This window comes from Vulpes vulpes, chromosome 6, assembly GCF_048418805.1.
Source record: "Vulpes vulpes isolate BD-2025 chromosome 6, VulVul3, whole genome shotgun sequence".
Lineage (NCBI taxonomy): Eukaryota > Metazoa > Chordata > Mammalia > Carnivora > Canidae > Vulpes > Vulpes vulpes.
The window spans coordinates 126438253-126460068 of record NC_132785.1 but is presented as its reverse complement, the minus strand read 5'-3'; the positions used below and the strand labels follow the sequence as shown (position 1 = coordinate 126460068).

Sequence of the window (21816 nt, the reverse complement as noted above, 5' to 3'; positions counted from 1 at the left end):
AAAAGCCCCAGAAGCCTACCAGGGAGCAAGGCATCCACTTAGGGGAGGGGGGGCAGCAGGTGAGCACTTAGGAGGTGCCAGACACCCATGGGGTCCCATTCCCCCCTCAACTCTGTAGTGGGACTGATAACCCTATTTTAGCAGGAAGGACACTGAAGCTTAAGGAAGATAATCACATCTAACAAGAACAAAAGGCAAAGAACCAATAGTATTTGTGCTCTTATCACATACCAGGCACCGGATGCTAAGTGCTTTATAAACGTTTCTAAATGAATCTCCTTAACAACCCTGGGAAGTAGGGTTTATTATCCCAGGGCCCCAGGCGGCAGAACAAAGACTTACTCTAAGATTTACCTGCCCCCACCACAAGTGCTCTTTTGACTACAGCGAGTTGCCTCTCCCCAAGGGAGGGTAGGATGGGATTTCCCGATACAGAGGGGATTCAGGAGAGAACAGCACAATGACCTGGCAGCCTGAGGCCTTCTGCAGTGGCTGGTGGACAGAGCTAGGGGGTGGGGGGCTGCCGGTGCATGCCTGGGCTCTGACAGGCCAAACTACGTACAGCAGACGGGGCAGATCAGTGCAGACGTCGCAGCCACAAGGAGCCAACAAAAGAGATGAACCATTCCCTGAATGGATCCCTCAAACACACTGCTGAGGGAGAGAAATCAGGTACAAAGTACGCCCTGTATGAGCTACACACACAACGAAGTCCAAACACAGGCAAAACTGCTCTGTCATCTCAGAGGTGACATCCCCTGTCCTTGGGGGATGGGGGAGGGATATGGTTGTTCTGGGGACCTATGGGGCTGGGAGGGGGCTGACACATGTATAAAAGTTCATCCAGCTGCATACTTCCAGCTTCTGCACAGTACTGTCAGTAGGTCTCACTGCACATGAAGGAAAAGCTAAACTTGCTCAGAGGGCCTGGATCTCCTTCCACCAAAGGTCACTCTTGCAGAAGTAGATTAGGCCTCAGACAAAGAACTGGGACAGGCCACTGCTATACATGGTGTGAGCTGCAGGTGAGGCCACCCTCACACGGTGACCCCAGTCCTACCCTAACCAGGATGTTCGTCCAGCCCGAATGAGGCAGAGGAGCTCTGGGTCCTAGCTGATGCTGATGGTGCTGAGTGACTTCCTCATCATGGTCATGGGCTGCTCATTTGGAAATGAGGGCTGCATTAGCTAACTCCTCTGTGACTATGGTAAATTTAACAAAGCAACTAGTAGTTTTTATTTAATGAGCAGTTGCTTTGTGAGGGTCAGTTGTCTGATCAAATTAAAACTTTGTTTTTGGGGCACCCTGGTGGCTCAGCGGTTTAGTGCCACCTGCAGCCCAGGGCGTGATCCTGGAGACCCAGGATCGAGTCCCACGTCAGACTCCCTGTATGGAACCTACTTCTCCCTCTGCCTGTGTCTCTGCCTCTCTCTCTCTCTCTGTCTGTCTGTCTCTATGAATAAATAAATAAAATCTTAAAAAAAAACAACAAACTTTGTTTTTGACTCTTGATGAGTCCACCTGTACAGATCAAATAAAGCTTAGCTCTCATATCCTGGGGCAGGGTGAGGTGGTTTAGATCAGAAACCTTAAACCCAGCTCATTTCACCATGAAGTACAAGGCCCTTGGGTGGAAAACAGTTTAGTAAACATCTGCTGGGTGCCTTCAATGCTTCAGATATTGCTCCTGTCACTCGGAGGCTTTCTGAGGTGAGGAGAACACTCCATGAGTTCCTGTTCCGTGCATGACCCATGGGGAGCATACTCAAAATGTATTCTTTATTTTCTTGGAAAATTCTCTTAGGGTTTAAATTGGGCTGCCACCTAACAGGCCCAATAGATATGTAGAAGCCATCTCCCTCTAAGTACCACGTCCCCCACTTCCCACCCCGACTCTGGCAGCAGCCACAATGGGAGTGACACTACCGACAAGCGACAACGCTGGGTGACTGCTGTGTGTCTGGCAGCCTGCTACGTATTTTACACTCTACCAAAGAAAATTAAAAACAACTCTATATCACCCTCATCTGACAGATAAGAAAACTGAAGCCCACAAAATGAAGTAACTTGTCCAAAGGGTCCTCAGCTAGGATGTGTGGCAGAACCAGGACTCAAACATAAACCTTGCTCTTGATTATCAGGCTCTACCAAGGTTAAGACCTCCAGCAAAGCACAGGACCATATCCGTGGACATCAAGACACCTGCGCCCTGGACGGCTTCTGGATTCCCTCTGAAGCTAACACTGCAAATATTCAATCAAAGCCACATACATTTTTGCCCTGCTTAGAAACTTTTGCTAGTACCACCCTGCCCCACTCCCTCTTGCAGCTCCACTGTTTACCCCGAGTACCAAGCCCGCCCATAGTCTTCCAGGTCCTTGGGACCCTTCACTGTGAAATTTCACGTCCAGCTTCTTTCCTCTGTGTGCCCAAGGCCCCAGAAACATTGCAGTGCACTCCCCCGCACATGCTGGGCTTTTAGGCCTGGATGCCTTTGCCATCAAGCCTGCACTTCCTCTGCCTTGTGACCTCCTGGACCTTCCAAACTGCAGCCCAGATTTCCCTCTGTGTGTTCCCTAAGTACCACACCCACACCTGGCTGGAGCACTCACCACGACTCATTGTGTTAGCAGTGTACGAATCCATCTACTCAGAAGTGTCCTGAGCAGAAGGACTCCATCTATTCATTTCTTACCTATTTGCCTGGCCAGTTTCTTACACTCAGTAAATATTCAGTAAAAGGTCATTAGCCGCATGAATGAATACTTTAATTCAACAATGATTTGTTGCTTGTTCCCTCCCATCTCTGCTAAATATATGTTCTAGAATACAGAAGATGATGCACATAAAACATATTTGGATATATAGCTTCGGGAACACATCAGTGCAAAGCTCGATCTCACAAATGGCAAGAAGATGTGAACACCATTCTCTCTTCCTTCAAAGTGTTACTAGGTCCTTTCAGGCTGGAGTCAGGCAGCAGGCCTCTCTGAGAACCCAAGTCATGTCAGCCTGATGCAGTTACTGGGCTAGGATAGCAGGGAGCCAGTGCCCAGGAGGGAGGGCGCCGTGAAGGTCAGGGTCCCAGCACGGGGCCGGGACAGAGCCCCACTTACCTCCTTCTTGGGAATTCATGATGTTCAGGGCAAACAGCATGGCATTGGAGAAGGTGGTTGCCTCTTCCTTACTTGCAAAGTTCAAGCCGTACACTTGGCGGGCATCTCGCCACTGGTGGAAGGTCGGCGTCGCCTGATTGTACTTCAGCCCTTTCACGATTGAATAATTGATCACAACCTGGAGGGGAAAAGAGACAGAAATACGTGTAAATAAATACAAGGTAAGTGAGCTGGAGAGCGCAGCTCTGGGGCATGGATCCTGTGTCCCCTGGGGCCACCAGAGGACAGAGAGGTGGGGGTGGGGTCAGAAGGAGGGGAGAACGTGGCCAGGCAGCTATTCAGTATGACTGACAGAAGGGTGAGGCTTTGAAAACCAGCTATTTCTTTCTTTCTTTTTTTTTATTTCTTTCTTTCTAACAAATTTATTTGAGAGACAGAGAGAGAGAAAGAGAGACAGAGCAGGGCATAGGAGCATAGGGAGAGGGAGAAGCAGACTCCCTGCTGAGCAGGAAGCCCCATGCAGGGCTTGATCCCAGGACCCTGAGATCATGACCTGAGCCGAAGGCAGACGCTTAGCTGACTGAGGCATCCAGGCACCCTGAAAACCAGCTATTTCACCTAACTAACAATGCTGTGTCGTCATACCCTCTAGACGAGAGGCCTGAGCTGGGAGTCAGGTTCCCAGAGTCCAGAGGCTGGTCCCTCCTCCCGGCCACGTCACCCAAGGTAACCACCTTGGTTACCATTATATCAAGAATGGTTAAGGGGTCTTGAAGCAAGATGAAAGAAGACTCCAGTCAGTCTATCATGACCACTACAAATGGTATATTTGGTAAATATTTAATGCAGACTTGAGAAGACTGTATATTCTTGTTGTTGGCTGTAGTTTCCATAAACGTAAATTAGGTCAAGTTGGCTAATAATGTCATACAAATTTTCTATCTCTTTCTGATTGTTCAGTCAGTTTCTCAGAGGTTTTGAACCTTGGACAATTAGAACCCCTAATTCTATTTCTGGATTTGTCTATTTTTCCCTTTAGATCTACCCAATTTTGCTTTATATGTTTTGAAGATATATTATCAGATGTGTACAAATTTAGGATTGTTAGGTCCTCCTTTTCAATTGACCCTTTCATCATTAAAAAGGTACTTATCTGGGCAGCCTGGGTGGCTTAGCGGTTTAGCGCCATCTTCAGGCGTGATCCTGTGCTACGTATGTTGCTACGTATGTACACATATGTATGCAAGTACTAACGTATGCACATATATATGTACTATATATGTATGTATGCCCCATCCATTTGGGGAAAAGAGTGTCAACCACACTCTAGGAGCCTGTCTCTTGAACATGCAATTCCAGGTAGAAAGCTGTGCTATTTGACTGTCAGATTCTGAGAGTCTCTCAGAGTCAACACAGCCTTTGAATTTATGGCCCAGGAGGCCACTGAGGACTGCTGCCAGTCCCTCCCCACATGGGGAAAAGGTCTCCTCCCACATGAGCCTTGAAGTGTGGTTTCTGCTGAGGAGGCAGTGAGGCGCTGAGGCTCTAAGAACAAGGTGCACATTGGTTTCAGGGAGTCTGGTTCTCCAGTACCCTGTCATTTCCAGCACACTGTGCTATCTTCCTAGTATGCCCTGGAGGACAACCACAAGGTGTGAAGGAAGGGTGGTGTGGGAAACTTGTATGATAGAAGCAATCGCTCAGGGAAAACCCACTATGATTTAGGAGCTGCACCAGGTAATGGACCTCATGTCAAAGGCAAGTAGCAGGGAGGTACTACCGTACTGGCCCCTACCCATGTGTGTTAGGGAAATGTGTCAGATGCTTTTGGTTGTCACCAAAATCGGGGCTATATATCCTGCAATATATAGCACAGCGTAGCTCTAAAAGGCAGAGCCAGAACCAATGAATTGGAAGAATAGGGAAGTGGCTTCTAGAAGGTTTCTTTCTTTTCTTTTCTTTCTTTCTTTCCTTTCTTTCTCCCTCCCCTCCCCTCCCCTCCCCTCCCCTCCCCTCCCTCCCTCCCTCCCTCCCTCTTTCTTTCTTTCTTTCTTTCTTTCTTTCTTTCTTTCTTTCTTTCTTTCTTCAGATTTTATTTATTTATTCATGAGAGACAGAGAGAGAGAGAGAGAGAGAGAGAGAGAGAGAGAGAGAGAGAAAGAGGCAGAGACACAGGCAGAGGAGCCTGACGTGGGACTCAATCCCAGGTCTTCAGGATCACACCCCAGGCTGAAGGTGGCACTGAACCACTGGGCCACTGGGGCTGCCCTTCTAGGTTTCTTGAGGGGCGCCTGGGCAGCTCAGTGGTTGAGCATCTGCCTTAGGCTCAGAGCGTGATCCTGGAGTCCCGGGATCGAGTTCCACTTTGGGCTCCCACAGGGAGCCTGCCTTCTCCCTCTGCCTATGTCTCTCTCTGCCTCTGCCTCTCTCTCTGTATCTCTCATGAATAAATAGATAAAATCTTAAAAAAAAAAAGTTTTCTAGAAAAACCTTCCTACTGGTAAGGCTCACTGACAAGGGAAGGCAATGAAGGTACCGGGAGTTCCAGGTTAGACCTTTTATCAGGGGTCCTGAAGTGGGGCTGTCCCTTTTAGCCACAAGACTTTGAAACTTAACAGAGCTGTTCTGGCCATAGCAGAAACCCATTCAACAGGCCACATACTAAAAATAGAGTCCTAAGTTTCTGTTCTTTGTTTTCTAATTGCCAACATGCTGATTTTTACAGAGATAGCAACTAACCTGCTGCTCAGTTTAGCAAGGCCTTGACCAACAAAGGAGGCAAAGAGAGGTTATTTGGGTAGAGTTTTTCATAAATGCTGAAACCACAGAACTGTTAATTTCACTGCTAAAAATGCCCTTGTTGATCTTAATGAAGAGAGCTGGAGGCAGAACACTGAAGAAGTAACCAAAGTCGCCGACCGCGGGTAAGCTACACAACCCCTTCCTCCACATGTCTACTTCATCCATGTCATGTCAGATTACTCTTAGTTATGTGCACGACTACTTCAGAGGTGGACTTCAGTTTGTGTACCAGGTATACTCATAAATGATCTTGTCTGATTTGCCCAGGAGGTACCCTTAGGGATAGAAATGATCCCAGATTCTTCGAATCATGTTTTGTCTCTTAAGATTTATTTATTTATTATGTATGTATGTATGTATGTATGTATTTGAGAGAGAGAGAGAGAGAGAGAGAGAGAGAGAGAAGCACGAGCTTGAGTGGGAGGGGCAGAGGGAGACAGAATGTCAAGCAGGCTCCATGCCCTGCATGGGGCTCAATCCCATGACCCTGAGGTCACGACCTGAGCTGAAACCAAGAGTTGGATACTCAACCAACTACACCACCCAGGTGTCCCCAAATCACCTTGATATTCTTTCCAAGGTAAGACGGGTGATGTTGGGGGGGGGGAGGGGCTGATGAACCAAACATCTTCATGGCATGTTACCTATGGCCGTGCAGGTGGGAAGAGGCAGAGATTTTAAAACAGCCCTGCAATACGCTTCTTCAGCTGTTTCCCGTCTATTATGTTATTCTAAAGTAACAACATGGTGAGGCACACAGAGTGTGGATTACTGTCTCTGTAAGACAGATGTGAAAAGTGAGGCTCAGAAAAGAGTTTGCTCAATGCCTCAGACGTTGGAGCAGAGTGAACCCAGATCTTCCAACTCCAAATCCTAACCTTATTTTTTCCTGACCTCTTTTTGCTGTATGTGGGGACGGGGAGGGGGGCGTATGCCCATGAGTGTAGCTTGCCACCCCAGAGCCTACCTGCTGATCCTGAAGCTTGACCCCGACGACTCTGAAGGTGTTGCTGGCAGTGTTGTGGTAGATGTTTATCCGGCTGAATCCCTGCTGGCCAGGTTTGATGGGCACCCATTTCTTACTGGTGTCATCGTAGACCATCACGGAAGCCCGGGCTTGGCAGATACTCTGTTCACTGCGGACCAAGACAAAAGTGAAGTGTCAGCCTCAGCTGTAAGGGGTGGAAGCTGGCTTCCCTTTTCTGAAACAGAGGCCAACTGCTCCTTGACACACAGAACGTCCAACTGTCCCCAGAAGGGCTGTTCTATGAGGAGACGGGTTTTCATTCGCCAAAGTCCACAGGGAGCAGAGAGCAAGGTCTGTGCCAACATCTTCCACCGCTCAGAAGATGCACAGCTTTCCTTTCAGGGAATAAGTACTTGAATGACAACGGGATTCTGATTACAATTTGCTAACTGTCTACAACAGCCTAGGCACTATGTTAGGTACGACCTGCATTAAAGCATCTAAGTGTCACAACTCAGGACACAGCCGTCCACTGCCTCCATTTCGTACATGAGAAAAGAGAAGAGAGTGGCTCAGAGACTTACAAAGATTTACACAAATTCACGCAGGTATTCAGGGATTAAATTTGGGACTTCAAGCCAGTTCTGTTGGACTCTAAGCATGTGACATAGTATTCTTCACAACACCCAACAAAATGTTCTATTTATCATATTACAACAGGATAGTATCATACAAGTTATATAGACAACAAAATGATTAGATGACTTTCTACAGAACAGCGATACAAAAAAACTAAATAGATGGCTGCACCCAACTTTGCTGAAGACATTTCCCAAACAACTTCATCTGTTCAGAACATGACAGAAAACCAGGGAAGAATCACTAGAGCTTCTCAGAGTCCACTGGCCTTTTTATTTGCATATGAGCCAAATAATATTGAACATGTAGTTTCTTAGTATCTAGCATATTAGAATTCCCAAATTGAAAAGGCCTGCTTACTATAGGTGGGCATGCCCACAACAGTGAGAAGGGGTTGTTACCAGAAGAGAGGCCATATAAATACAATTTAAGAATCAGGAACAATATTTAAAGCTCAACAACTTGAGGTCAATTAATATAGAAGCAAAAGTGTATATCCTAACGGGTAACCCTAATGATGAGACTAAGTAGTCAACAAAAAGTCACATTATGTCCACTTTACCATATTTAAGAAAGCAGGAAAAGCAAAATTTTGAAAAAGATCCCTCTCCCCACCCTCCAGTAGTTGGGTGACAAAACAGTTTTTTATGAGATTAGCCCTCAGTGACTTGGAAACCTCAACTTGACCTACACAGTCAGTTCCTAAGTGTTCCAAAGGCCTGAGCTCCCCCATGACTCAGACAGTGGGTGATCCAGTGGATAGACTGTTTGTTACAGTCTTAACGATGATTTTGTGTTCAGCACATATACAAGCCTTTCCACACATACTCCTCCACTTCACTGCACGTGAACCTCTACACACATTATATGACTGTCCAGGCAGTGACTTAATGTGCCAGGTGCTGGGTCTCAAATTCTTGGCTGCCACCCCAGCTGTGTGCTCTGGGGGTTCAGGAGCCTCCGGTGTGTTTAACATCAGCCGACCATGCCATGTGCTGAGAGCTCTGTGGTGGGCAGATGTATCGGGAGTGAATTGTAAGGGTTTTGTCGTGTAATTGTGCTACTTCTTTTTTTCCCCCATAATTTATTGCTCATTCAACAAACATTTAAGGGGAAATCAGTGATGTTCAAAACAGGCATGGGTCCTCCCAGGAGATAGCTATATTAAGGGAGAAAAAAGAAAAAAACAAAAATTTTGCCATGCTTTGACTTCTCTGAGTTTGGGAGCCTGAAACCACGTATCTTTTAAAAGACTACACCTTGGAGGAGGAGTTCTCCCCTAGCTAAATCTTTGGGGCCCTGACTTCATGAAGTTGAGAAGTGAGAAGAAACTATACACAGAAGCAGACTGACCTTGGTTCAAGTCATCCCAATGTGGACTGAGCACAGACCAAGTTATGGGCTAAACTGTGTCACTGACCGCTGCTGACACACTCAGTTGCTAACCGTGAGTGGGCAAGTAGGCGTGTGTTCCTGTGTTCTCAGGAGCTGGGAGGGAACCTGAGATGTGGCACGGCATTACTTAGCAAAACGTAGACTTTTGAAGTCTGGGGGGTCTGAGCTGAAATCCCAGCTCTACTACTTGCTGGCATGTGATCACAGGAGCCGCTGAGAGGATTCTGGGGAAGCAAATCAGAAAGGTACTGTGTGATGGGCAACGCTTTCTAGAATCCCTGTGTAGCAGCCATGGAAGTGTGCGCTTCAGATCTCCTTCAAGGGAACCTATTGTGGGAGCAGAGCTGACCAATGTCCTAGCTGCCACCTCCCTGGATGCCCCATCGAGGTATGCACAGAGGCTACACTTCTCTGGGCCGCTCTCTAATGTAGCAGGGCTGGTGGTGCGGGCGTATTCCTGCCCGACACGGGGCTCTTCCACAGGGGAAACCTTCACTAGGGGCCTGGCACCAGCCCGAGGTGCCTCCTACTTGGCCTTTGCGCCCTGCCTTCTTTCACAGATGGCAGACCTGCATCATGGCCTGAGGCTTCCGTGCCTGCTTCCTCTGGCCTTCACTGACTGTTCCTCCAAAGCTCCTGCACGCTAATCACCTGAAGGCTCCTGCTGTCTGCTTCTCAGAACACCCGAAGTGACACACCCTGCCATAGTGCAGGCGGGGCATGCCTGTCTTGTTCTCTGTGGGCCCAGGGCCTGGCACGTAACAGGTGCTTAATCAAAGCTCACTGCAGAATCTCAGAGCCCAGGGATGCCCGAAGCCACCCTCAGGTCCACGGCAGCATGCCTTCTAAAGCAGCCCTACGTGCAGCATCCCAGAACAGAAACGGTTTCCCCAAGCTGCCCATTCTGCTGGGAAGTGGTTTCAGCTGTGAGGCCGTCCCCCCCTGTTCTAAGCGACATTGCACTCACTGTGCTCCAGAGTTACAGAGGTGTTTTGGCTAGCCCGTGACAGTCCACTGGACACCTGAAGGGACACCATGGTCCTCTCGCATGTTATCTGCAGGACAGAGCTGCAAGCCCCTTGCCATCACAGTCACTCTCCTCCAGTGAGTCCCACTTTTGTCACACGTTCCCTTTGTATCTGGGTCCTAGGAGTGGATAGGACATTTTCATCTTGGTCCGACAAGCACAGATGCCAGTAAGTCAAAGATATTTAGTGATGCAGAGACAAGATGACAGTTCCTGCCCTCAAAGAGCTCGCACCTACCTCAAAAATGAGACCACTCATCACACACTTCGGTAAACCTAGAGGGGCTAGGGGAGCCAGGAGACTTTCTGAGGAACTGCTGCGTGTGCTTCAGACAAAGAGCTTCAACCCCAGGTGAGGTGAGGAAGGGGATGTGGGATTCTCGGTGGGGGAGGCAAACAGCCAGTGGAGGTAGGGAGGCAAGAAATGTGTGTTCTGCAAGGAACCACAGCTCCTGGGGAGCTGGCGTGTACCTGGGGTCACCATACACCTTTTAGGGTACCCACTACTGTGCTCGCCCCTAGTTGGTGCTGAAACACCAAGCGATATTTCTCTTATTGTAATTATAGCTCTGGTTCCTTGTTGTTAACACTTCATGTTCAAATTGAACTTGGAGTTAACCAAGAAACCCACTTTTTCCCCCATATGAATAGCACTCGCTATCTCTGCTAATTTTATCACCACTACAAAACCTAAATGGAAGAAAATACCCATTTCTTCTACTTAAGATTCATCTTGTTTATATTCCTTTGGGATCTTTTGTTTTAATAAAATCTCGATTGCTGTCCAGCCTGGACATTGTCTCTGAGCTCCATATAGCCAACTGTCTTCTCTGCATCTTCCCTGGATATGAAAACTCTGTAGTATCCACAGGCATCATAAACTTCATCTGTCTAAATCAGTTATAATTTGAGGGCAGTCAGATAAATGTTTTCTTTCTAAAAATCTTATTGGACAAATGAACTATTTATGAAAATGTACATATAAAATTTGCTTCACTAAATGAAAACAGACAATTCCTCCCCACCCAGCAGGCCACATATAATCTGACTTGTGCCTGCCATGGCCTCAGAGCTTCCCCACCCCGGCTCTGAGGAGCCCCAAAATGCATGAAGCTGGAGGGAAAGCTAAGGTCAATTTTGAGCAGGGCTTCATTTCTGACGGGCTGTCTTTAAGTGATCCAAACAACCAGCTGATTAGTGGGGGAAAATCCGTCACAATACACTGCTTGGTTTGTGCCACATGGTTCTGCATCACCAGGTTGGTGGACTTTCCCCCCTGGGGATCTACTGCTCTGAGCAGTAGGACCAACCAGTGTCTCTCCCAGAGGAAGGCTCTCTTGGAACAAGTGGTCCAATCCCACTGTCATCTGGCTTTCGAACAGGTGCACACAGGAATTTGTAAAAAAATTGAAGCCTGTCATTTCCCTGCTAGTGGCATATGAGACATTCATGAAGCTTTAAAGAACCCTTTCATCAGGAGCTCAGAGGAGAAAGACTATGTGACTCTGGGCCTCAGTTTCCCCATATGTTCAGGCTAATCTGACTTCAGGGGGTCCCTCGGACAGCAGTGAGTACTTTCTGAGCCTAGCTCCCAGCAAGGCACTGTTCATGGCTTGTTACCAGTTTGGCACTTTACTCTTTTAGACCACACATTGGAGACTATATTGAATATCTGCTGAGATCCCTCACTTTCAAAGAGCAAACCACACCACAAACTTTCTGTATATGACCAGGGATCCTCTTGGACTTGACATAAAATCCCCACTCATGTGTCTGGAGAGAAAACTTAACTGGCAGGGCACCCTGTGGCATGGCCTGCAGTGCCGGCAGCTATAAGTGCATTTCATGCTCTCAACCCATCGGTGCTTCTGTTCTGGAAAAGCACAGGACCCCGCCCCACCAGCCACAGGACCTGACCCACATGACTGGGAAGGAGGTTTCCAAACTTCTCCCAGGATCACATGGACACAATATCCCAGCCACGCGCTCTCCAACGCAGTCAACTGGGAAGCCCTTTTCACCCCCCCAGGTTCAGGGCCCTTTCAACAAAAACTTAAAGGACGGTGTGTAAATTCACCTAAGGACAAGGGATGTAAAGCCAAAAAGGGCACAGAGAGGAACAGGGCTGATTGCAGGGGCTTGCTGGAGAACAAAGTCTGGGGTTGGGCTGGAGAAGGGACAGCCTGAGACCCTCCAGCCAGAGCAGCACTCGTCAGTTTGTCCCGGGTCAGTATCCCCTGCCTCACTAGACTGTGAGCTCCTTAAAGGCAGGACCCTGCTATTTGCCCCTTTGTAGCCCCAGTCCCTTGCATGCTGTGGATGCTAATAACTGGTGAATACATGACTCTCAGTAAGTACGTTTATGATGGTGAGCCCGTGGGAACATTCCATTTACAATCCTACTCCATTTATTCTCAGAGATCGAGTAGCTGCCAAGTAAAAGCATCTGTTACAGATTACCACTGTTCTCTGTGTCATGACATCTGGGATGGGAGAGCCGGGAAGTGGAGACTCTGAGGTGGGCTCACCACACACGGTGCCTGGGAGGCGGCCACCTCTGCAGGAACCCCTCAGCCTCGCCTGCCTTCCCACCCAGGCTTGGGGAGGCAGAAGGTTGTTCTGGGCAAATGTGGGCTGCCGTCCCCGGCGCCTCTGACTGAGGAGCCACATTCCCTGTCCTCAGATCTCTTCTGCAAAGACGAGGACTATACCTCCGTGTCCCCCAGCTCTGGCAAAGCCTCCTGCTCAGCCCAGCGCCCTGACGTGGTCGCCCCCTGCAGACAGAACAACTCATCACGCTGTCCAACTCCAGCAGGACTGGGAACCGGGTCTCCTTGGGACTGAGGGGTTTCCTGGGAGGCAGGCAGGTCATTTGTTACAAAAACCTCAACAGTCCCAGGCAGACCAGGGTGAGCAGTCACCCTACAGGTAGCTCCTTCTTTATCTTTTACTCAATAGCCATGACAGGCTTAAGCACCTGATACACATCCATGAACATGAGTTTGGCTGATGTGAGTTGGTACGAGCAGGTGCCCACTGCCTACCCCCCACTCCCCCACCCCACTGCTCCCGCTGGCTGTCCCTTTTCTTCCATCAGGTCCCAGCCTGCCTACTTCCCCCATTTCCTCGCCACATGCTCATGCTCCAAGCCCCTTTGGAACCTGGTTCTGTCCCTGATGTACACTTACACAGCTCCACACAAGGTCACCAGTGGGCGCTTCCCAGGGCAGGCGGCTGCTCTGCAGTTCTCAAACCTCTCCTCTCTCTTATTGAACAAATGCAGCAACAACGTCCATACTTTTGAAAATCCCTCCTGCCTCTGCCTCTTTCTACTCCCTGGCTCCTGTTTTTCTCTGGCAGCATCTTGAAGGCTTTTTTATTTGAGGTTTTCTACTCGCCACTTATGGGAGGAGTGTTTAAAATGGGGTTCACGGAAAGGCCTAATGAGTCTAAGAATTCCCTGAAATTCTTTGCAAAAGTGAGTGTGCAAGCTTTTTCTGAAGTGGGCTTTTACTATGTTCTCAAGGGGGTCTTTGCTCCAAAACAGATGTTAAAACCACTTTAAATGCTGGTGCTCCCCAATATGAGCCTTTTACAATTTCTTTTCTTCTCACTTTGTGTCTGTGACTCTCAAAATTGCGTGGAGCATAAGGGTAATACAAATTCTCAGAGCCCTCTTCAGGGGATCCTCCATACGCATAAGCACTTGGAGCAATACCTGGAGTCCTAAAGCACAGAAAACTAGGATATGATCCCTGCTCTTGGCCCTTCACGCCTCTCCTCCTTGCCCACCTGTTCATGACCTCTGTCCCCTATTCTGTCTGGCCCTTCTGCTCTAGCTCGTGCTATTCCCTTGGCCTGGGATGCTTTCTTCAGCCTAGCTTACCAGTAATTCCTACTCATCCTGAAGACTTAAGATACATGTTACTTCTGTTGGAAAGCTCTCCTTGAAGCCCCTGGCTGAGTTAGATGGTCCATCTCTGAACCCACTTAGCATGTCCTGTACCTTGGCACCTAACAGCTCTCACAGCAAGGAAGTCCAACCACCTCCTACCTTGGGTCCCTCTACTGGGCATGAGTGCCACCAGTGCAAGGACTATTTCCTTAAGACAGGCTTCCCTGTGGGGTTTAGGCCACAGTTCCTGTCCCATTTGTTTATCTCTGGAGTTCTGAGACAATAGAGCGCAAATTCTTTGTGCTCTCTGGGCACTGTGCTTGGCACAAACCTGCAAGGAAGGGCAGTCTGTCTGCACAGCCCAACCAGCAGCCTGCTGGTAAAGTTGGTCTCACAGCAAAAGCATCCTCCCGACACTGGGCCGGTTACAGTGACTGGCCAGTATTATTCAAGAGATTGAAGACGAGAGGTCTTTCCTTGGCCCAAGGTGCCTTCCCCATCCTATGCCCATAGGTCTGAGTCTCACCTTTTCTTTTCTTTTTTTTCTTTTTTTAAGATCTTATTTATTTATTCATGAGACACACACAGAGAGAGAGGCAGAGATACAGGCAGAGGGAGAAGCAGGCTCCGTGCAGGGAGCCTGATGCGGGACTCGATCCAGGGTCTCCAGGATCACACCCTGGGCCAAAGGCAGGCGCTAAACCCCTGAGCCACCCAGTGATCCCCAACGTCTCACTTTAAAGCTCAGGACAAACGTCACTGCCTTTGGCAAACACCTGGTTCATTCCCACTCATGTAGTAAGTGGGAATGAAGGGAAGGGAAAGGCACTAAGGGAAGGGCACTAAGGGAAGGGCACACAGCGAGCCTCTGGGGAAGAGCAGGACACGTCCTTGACCTTAAGGAGATTACAATCTTGCAGGAAACACAAGGTGTTACAAGATGGGCACCTGCTACTAGTGCCATCACAGGGAAAGCAGGGGTTCTCTGGGAGAAATGCTCTTCTGTCAGAGCCAATAAAATGTAGAGTTTTTTTTTTTTAATGTAGGGTTTTTTCTATATGAAGATGCCTAGCATCCAGTAGTCTGTGTGCTCAGCAAGTGTGTCTGCCCCTTCCCCCCTCGTTGGCCCCATGTCCTCTGACCCCTTTCAAGCTGCCAGAGGTCAGGCCCCACTGTGAGCCACTAGCTCCCCCACACCCTCCCCGATGTAGTATGGGGCCACCACCCTTGCAAGTCTGGGCTCAGTGGCTGCCGAGCAAACTAATAAGTGACGAGGGAAAAGGAGAGGCTAGAGAGAAGTGGCCATAAATAAATGTTCCAAAAGCCAAGCAGAAACGGAGCCAGACCCTGAGGCGGCTGGTAAAGTCCCGACTTGTTTATTTTCAGCATGCATGCAACGAAAGTGATCTTGAAATGTAGGCTGAGAACCATCGGGAAGGAAGCCCCTCAGCTGGCAGGATGCAGCCGCTGTGCAGGAGGTTGGGGCCACAGGAACGTGTCTGGGCGTGTGAGCGTGAGAATGTGCGAGGCTACCCCCCAGCACCACGGTGAGGGGCAGTGGGGAGGGGGCCTGTCCTCTCCTCCACCACTCTTTCTGTCTGAAGCATGAAGCATACCTCCCACCCCACGGGCAGGCCCCTCGCAATCGAGGCCTGTGTGATGTCATGGGATGCTCAAAACAACACTCCTGGGCAAGTGATTACATTTGTCCCTATTAAGTGATTCGTCCCCAACAACAGATGCCACTAACTGAAGACCACTTTTCTTCCTTTCTCTGGAGGCCTCTGCTCTGGCTCCCTGTGCCTCACCCTGAGTGCTCCCATCGCCCGTCAGCACTCCTCCACGCCTCGCCCCTAGCCTACCTCACTGTCTCCTCCCGGCCCAGGCCAGCACAGCACAGGCCTCCACCCACTCCACTCACGTCCCTCCCTCCAGGGCTGCTGGTGGCCTTCCAGTAGCCAGTCTTGGAGTCTCACACTCGCCCTCAGTCTTATCCTCTTAGCCTCCTTTCTGCATCTTTCTGCTGGCTCTTCTGATGGTGCTAGCTGGGCTCATCTCTAGACTGCCTCTTCTCTGACCAGGCCTTCCTAGTGAACAGGGGCAGAAAGAAAGTCATGAGAAGTCTGAGTGGCTGGTGCTGGCCAGGGACCAGAGGTGTATCAAAAACACAGGCCAGGGGCGTCCGACCAACACTGCCCCTCATGGAGACAGTGCAGGAATTGAAGGGGGACAGCATCAAAGTCCAAGCTGTGCCAGGCCTGGCCTGTTACCTGTTAGCCATACGACCTCAGGGAAGTACATGATTTTTCTGTAAAATGAGGGAAATGATCTTTCTTGAATAGGTTTTAAATTTCTTAGAGCTTGGATAAGTCTGAGGAGATAAACAGGAGCGTAGTTTACTAATAACATGATTAGCTCCCGAGCTACCATCTTGAGTAAGGAAATGTTGGCTCTGGTAATGGCAGATGTACATGAGTGGAGACTTATGGAATCAGTATGAAGTGCCTCTGTACCCACACACAGAGCCATCATGACCTTATTCTTTCAATCTCTACAGAGAAAACCCAGGTCTCCAGCAGGTTCTTCAGGGTGGCCTGGAGGGGCAGGTGCAGAGAGAGCCCAGTAGCCAGGCCTGGATGCAGGGGTAGCTCAAATGCCAGGCCCTGCTCTGCCCTGGGACTCTCCTGTCTCCAGCCTGTCCTCTGTGTCACCTCCTGGGAGAGTGATCCCTTCCCACTGAGAAGAGGCTGCTTCACTTTTTCCTATACCATTCAACATTGTACTGAAGGTCTGTTGATTTTCTCTCTCCCCCATGAGGAGAGAAACGTTTCTTTTTCTGGTTTGTTTTAAAAATATTATTCATCTCTGTAGCTCCAGTGCCTGTGATTAGTGATTGCTCAGTGAATACCTTTGGATAAATGTCTGCTTTTGGGTTTGCCGACTTCTGCTGGATATTGCATTTTAGACCTTCAAGGGCTCTTTAGTGGAGGTACAAAGGCCACAACTCACACATGAAATCTGGCCAACCTCTTTTTCTGAATGCTGTCTCTTCGCACTCATTTAAAAACAAACCCCATTTACTGTAGTACTGACTACATGCCAAATATACTCCCATGCCTACTACTTAAAGAAACTCAACCACTTGTTAAACACAAGATGTGGTCTCTGTCCTCAAGTGGAGGGCACACGTGCACACACCACAAAGTCTACAAGGTTCAGGTGTGTGCCAAGAACCATGGGTACAAGAGACAGTGGACATTTCAGGCACACAAACAACATCAGCAAAAGCATGGAGGGGAGAGCTCGGCTTCCCTGGCCATCGCTCTGGGCATCCTGCCAATATTCAACACACATTTAAGACCCATTTAACCTACACCACGGGTGTCACGATGACCCAATTCAGTGACTGAGGAACAGAGGAGCTTGGAATCACAGCTTTGTCAGAGCTCAGAAATACTCACAAGTACTTTATTTACGTGGAGGAAACAGGTCTCAAGAATGGGAGTATCCCAGCGTCCTGTGGTGTTATGCAGATGGGCTGTGTCTAGACCACAGATCTTCCTTTCTACCATACAACAGGACTTCGTTGCTTTACTTAGTAAAGCATTTTTATTACCACGTGACTTATCTCTTATGTTTTTGTTCCTGAACTATTTGAAAGTTACAGATATCATGATACTTTAATCCTAAGGTTTTTAGCACATTTTTTAAAAATAAAGACATTCTAATGGTATAATTAAAATACCATTATTACATCTAAGAAAATACTTTACTAATAGCTAATACAGAACCTGTATTAAAGTTATCTAATCTCCCAAATGTTTTGATTTTTATAGGTCCAGGATCCACTTATTTGGTTAGGCAGTTTGCTTACTTTTAGGCTAGAATGTTAGGCCATTTTTTGTTTTTCGTTGATGTTGACTTTTGTGTGTGAAGCCTTCTGGCTAATTGTCTTGTAGGCTGTCCATGTTCTGGACTGTTTCCTCATGACTAGGTTCAGAGCAAACAAGTGAGAACCAGACATAGGTGATGGTGGATACTTACTGGATCCCAGCACATTAGGAGGCACATGAGGGTAGCTGCCTCCTCTTCCAGAGGCAAAGTAGATTAAGGAAACTACCACCAGATCTCTCTGGTGGAAAGGTACATTCTCCCCTTGGTATTCCCCCCCTTAGCGGCAACAGGCTTGAAACATGTTTAATGTTATGTTTTCAACTTAAAACATGTATCCTGAACTATTTCATACCTGTGAGAAGTGGTTCCCACAATCCTACTGCTCAGTCTGGGAATAGGTATCACCTCAGGTGAAACTGTTGCACCTTCTCCCCAGATCTCAGGACCCCTCCCTTCCCATAGGAGCCGGTCTCTTGAACTGGATGCTTACGGATTCTGTGGGTGTTTCTTGTAGTACATGCACATAAACTATTTTACAGAAGTGGTTCTTGAGACCTTTTTGTTTCAGGACCCTTTCATGCCCATAAAAACTACTGAGATGCCAAAAAGCTTGTTTACGTAGGTTCAGTCTATCCGTAGTTACCATAGTTGAAATCAAAACTGAGAATTTTTTAAAACACAGGAATGCACAAGCACACATTTCATTACCTGTCACATTGACGATGTCAACACATGTCATGAAGCCTCTGGAAAATCCCACCGAGCGCGCTTATGAGATGAGTGAAAAAGGCAAACAATGTCTCAGTGTTATTACAAATATAGTTTTGACTCACAGATCCCTAAAAGGGCAGTTCTGACCACATTTGAGAATGGCTGAACTACAGCAAAGAAAACAGTGGGTGAGGTTTGCATATTTTCACACGCAGAAACTCAATGCTAACTGTTTGAGCCCCATTTTTGTAAGCATCAGAATGAAAGAAAGGCTTTGGGTGAATGAAGCCTAAACTCAGTGCCCAGATCTCTTTACTTCCAACCAAATTGGTTGGGAGAATCAGATCACTACGTCACCTGCAATCAAGATGTTTGCCTTTTCTGTTATAATGCCGCTGGCCCAGATGCTTAGACAGCTGCTCTCAACTTCTCTGCGGAGGCTAGTGGAATCTGGAAAAAACACTCCAGCCAACTGTTGAGAGAGTCTGATATTCTTAGAAGCCGTCTCACAGCCACTTCCCACACTTTCTTTCAAGGCCACCAACATAGACCTTTCCTTGGGAAGCCATTTGACAGTCCATGTGGACACTAGGGCTACTTGAACCTCAAAACCATTTATAAATTCTAATACATGCCCATTTCCTCACAGTATATGATTCCAATCACTTGTGGACGTGGAATGGGTTTCAACACAGCCTTGGGACAGCTGCAGATCTCTGGCAGGACCAAGGACTGGGGCAGTATGCTTATCTCCAAGGGCAAATTAATAGCCCAGGAATGAGACCTGGCTTAGCCCCTGATATTATCAGCTCAATACACATCTGAGTAAGCATAGGGACAAGCAGAGAGGAGTAACACCAGGTCCTGCTGCACGTTGGGCATACAGTGATGAATGACTGACAGAGACAGACACGGTGAGCCATAGGAGGACAGAGCTGTCCTCCTCTCTCGTGGGATGAACGGTGTGAAATCAGAGACCACAAAGGATAACAGGAACGAGGAGGCCCTGATCTGAATCTTGACTGCAATTTGGGGTGAGTTCCTTCAAGAGGCTACAGCTAAGCTTAGCTTTTGAGAACACAAGAGACCTGGTTTTAAATCCAACTCTGTCAAGTGATACCACTGTGACCTGGAATGAGTGACCTCTCTGCTGACCCCTGTTCTTACCCACAAGCTGTGACTAACAGCACAACACCTCAGAGGATGAGGATAAATACAGTGTCCACCACATGATTGGAACAATGCTTGGCAAGAAACACTCTAGAAAGCGTAGCTGTTTTTCTTTTTCGCCTTTAGGGGTTCAGCTACAAAAGTAAAATCACTGGATGAGACCGGTTTTCAGCCACCTTCTGCCCAGGATGCACCAGGAACGCAACATACTCCCAGGAGAACGGCCTAGAATCATTGTGGTAATGTTTTTCAATTGGAGGCACATTGGGTTCTTTGGAACAGAAGAAGACAGAAGTCTCAAGAAGCTCTCCAAATGACCTGGCTACATGTCCCTGGGAGCAGCAACTGAACAAAGTGATCTCTGAGGGCTTGTTTGACCATAGGCTTCTGGGACTCTCTGACTCGCCTGTGAGGACAAGACGTCTAAGGAAATGCCAGCTACTCCTAGAAGCAGTCTTCCAAGCCCTGCTACAGAGGCAAAGGAGGGGGCTGGAGGGACTGTGGGGCAGACTCATGCTGTGTGAGGCTTCTCACACCTTTCCATATTCCAGATCTGCAAGGCAGTGGAACAAGCGGTAATTACCATGTCTGACTGTACAGGGAGCCTTGGTGCCTTCACTCTGAGAACAAGCAAGATGCCTGCTTTTCTGGCCTCTTCTCCACCCTGCCACATCCACTGAGCAGGAGCTTTGGTAGCTCAGGCATCTCTAGTATCAGGCATCAAAAGTAGTTAATTAAATCCAGCAACTGGATAAATGTGTATTGTTTTTGGATTAGTGAGCAAGACAGACAAAAGTCTGGGCTCCCTTGTGGAACTTACATTTTACAGGCACGGAGAAAAAGATAAATAATAAAAATAACAAATAAGTTATGTAGTATGTTGGAAGGTGATAAGGCTTTAGAAAAAAACAACACACCAATCAGGCACGGTAATGATGAGAGGGAGACAAGGGAAGGGACTGGAATGAGTAGGCTCTACCAGAAAGGGGCAGACACTCTCTCCGCAGCCTTCCTGCTGCACTCTGGGATCAGCTGGTTCCCATTTAGTGCAGTCTGGTTCCACCAACATTTACTGGGAGCCTGTCCTGCACAGGCTCAAAATCCTCCAGAACTCCCAACTAGCCCTCCAGCTGCTTACCTCAAGCCCCCCACCCCACGCTGTGGTGAAAGAAACCACAGGCCACCTGAGTTGGGATCCGACCCAGCAGAACGTCCTGGAGGCTGTGCCTTCAAAATGCATCCCAAAGCCCACTGCTTCTTCCCATCTACACTGACTGCCTCATCCGCAGCCCCAATGACTGCCTCCTACCAGGTAGAGGGCAAGTGCATTGGGAGGTCTCCCTGCCTCCACTCTTGCTACCAGACAGACATTAATCCACCCAGCGACCACAATGATTTTGCTTAAGCCTCTGTGGGATGCCTTTCCCTGTGCTTAACCACCCCCACAAAGGCTTCCCATGACACAACAAATAAAATCTACTTCCTCATTAGGCTTGCCAGTCCTATATGAGAAGGCCTGTCCACTTCTTGGCCTCTATCGCTCTTCCCTGTCCCCTGGCTCACGTGGCTTCACCCTCCTTATTCTCTGACCCCTGACCTCACCAAACCAGGAAACCATTCCTGTCAGGGCCTTTACATTTGCTGTCCCCACATACCCCTGCCTCATGTGTCCATCTTTGGATTTTTGCACAGCAGCCTCGTGACCTCACAGCTGAGTGTCTGAATACATGTCCCCCACCTGGGTGCTAGGCGAGGTGATGGCCCAGTCATTTGCTACCAGCCTCTGGCGCTGTTTGGTTTCTCTCTCATCTTTGGTTTATGGTTTCTTGACTACATCCCCTTCCTACCCTGCCCCACTGCAGTTTTCTGGACAGGACGGCCTGTCTTGTTCCCTTGTTTCCCTGGCACCTAGAGCAGCCTCTGGCTGACACCGACTGGAAGGCTGGCTCGGTTCCTTTCTAAAAATCATGCCCTATCCTCCAGGGTCACCCAAGGTCAAAGTCATTCCCAGCAGCCCCAACTTCTCAACCCCTGTTGCTCTTCCTGTATGTGCTCATTGCTGTGTGTCTTGTGTGGAGCTGCAGACTCACAGGCTCTCCACCTATGAGTGCTATCTCCCTGACTCTGCGTGTCTCTGCATCTCTGAGCAGAGACCAGCTCTTGGTCGTGGCAGAAGGACAGAGAACGAAGCATCTGGAG

General features: G+C 48.5%; 1 protein-coding gene across 7 annotated transcripts in view; it reads right to left on the bottom strand.

Moving 5' to 3' along the window:
* Positions 1–21816, bottom strand: part of EVL (Enah/Vasp-like) — a 145874-nt gene that overhangs the window by 48339 nt on the left and 75719 nt on the right. For all 7 annotated transcript variants that reach the window (XM_072762297.1, XM_072762296.1, XM_072762294.1 and 4 more), the window contains exons 2-3: positions 6887–7055; positions 3118–3295 (exon numbers count right to left, since the gene is read on the bottom strand). In XM_072762297.1, coding sequence (XP_072618398.1) covers positions 3118–3295; positions 6887–7055 — 347 coding nt within the window. The remainder of the gene's footprint in view (positions 1–3117; positions 3296–6886; positions 7056–21816) is intronic.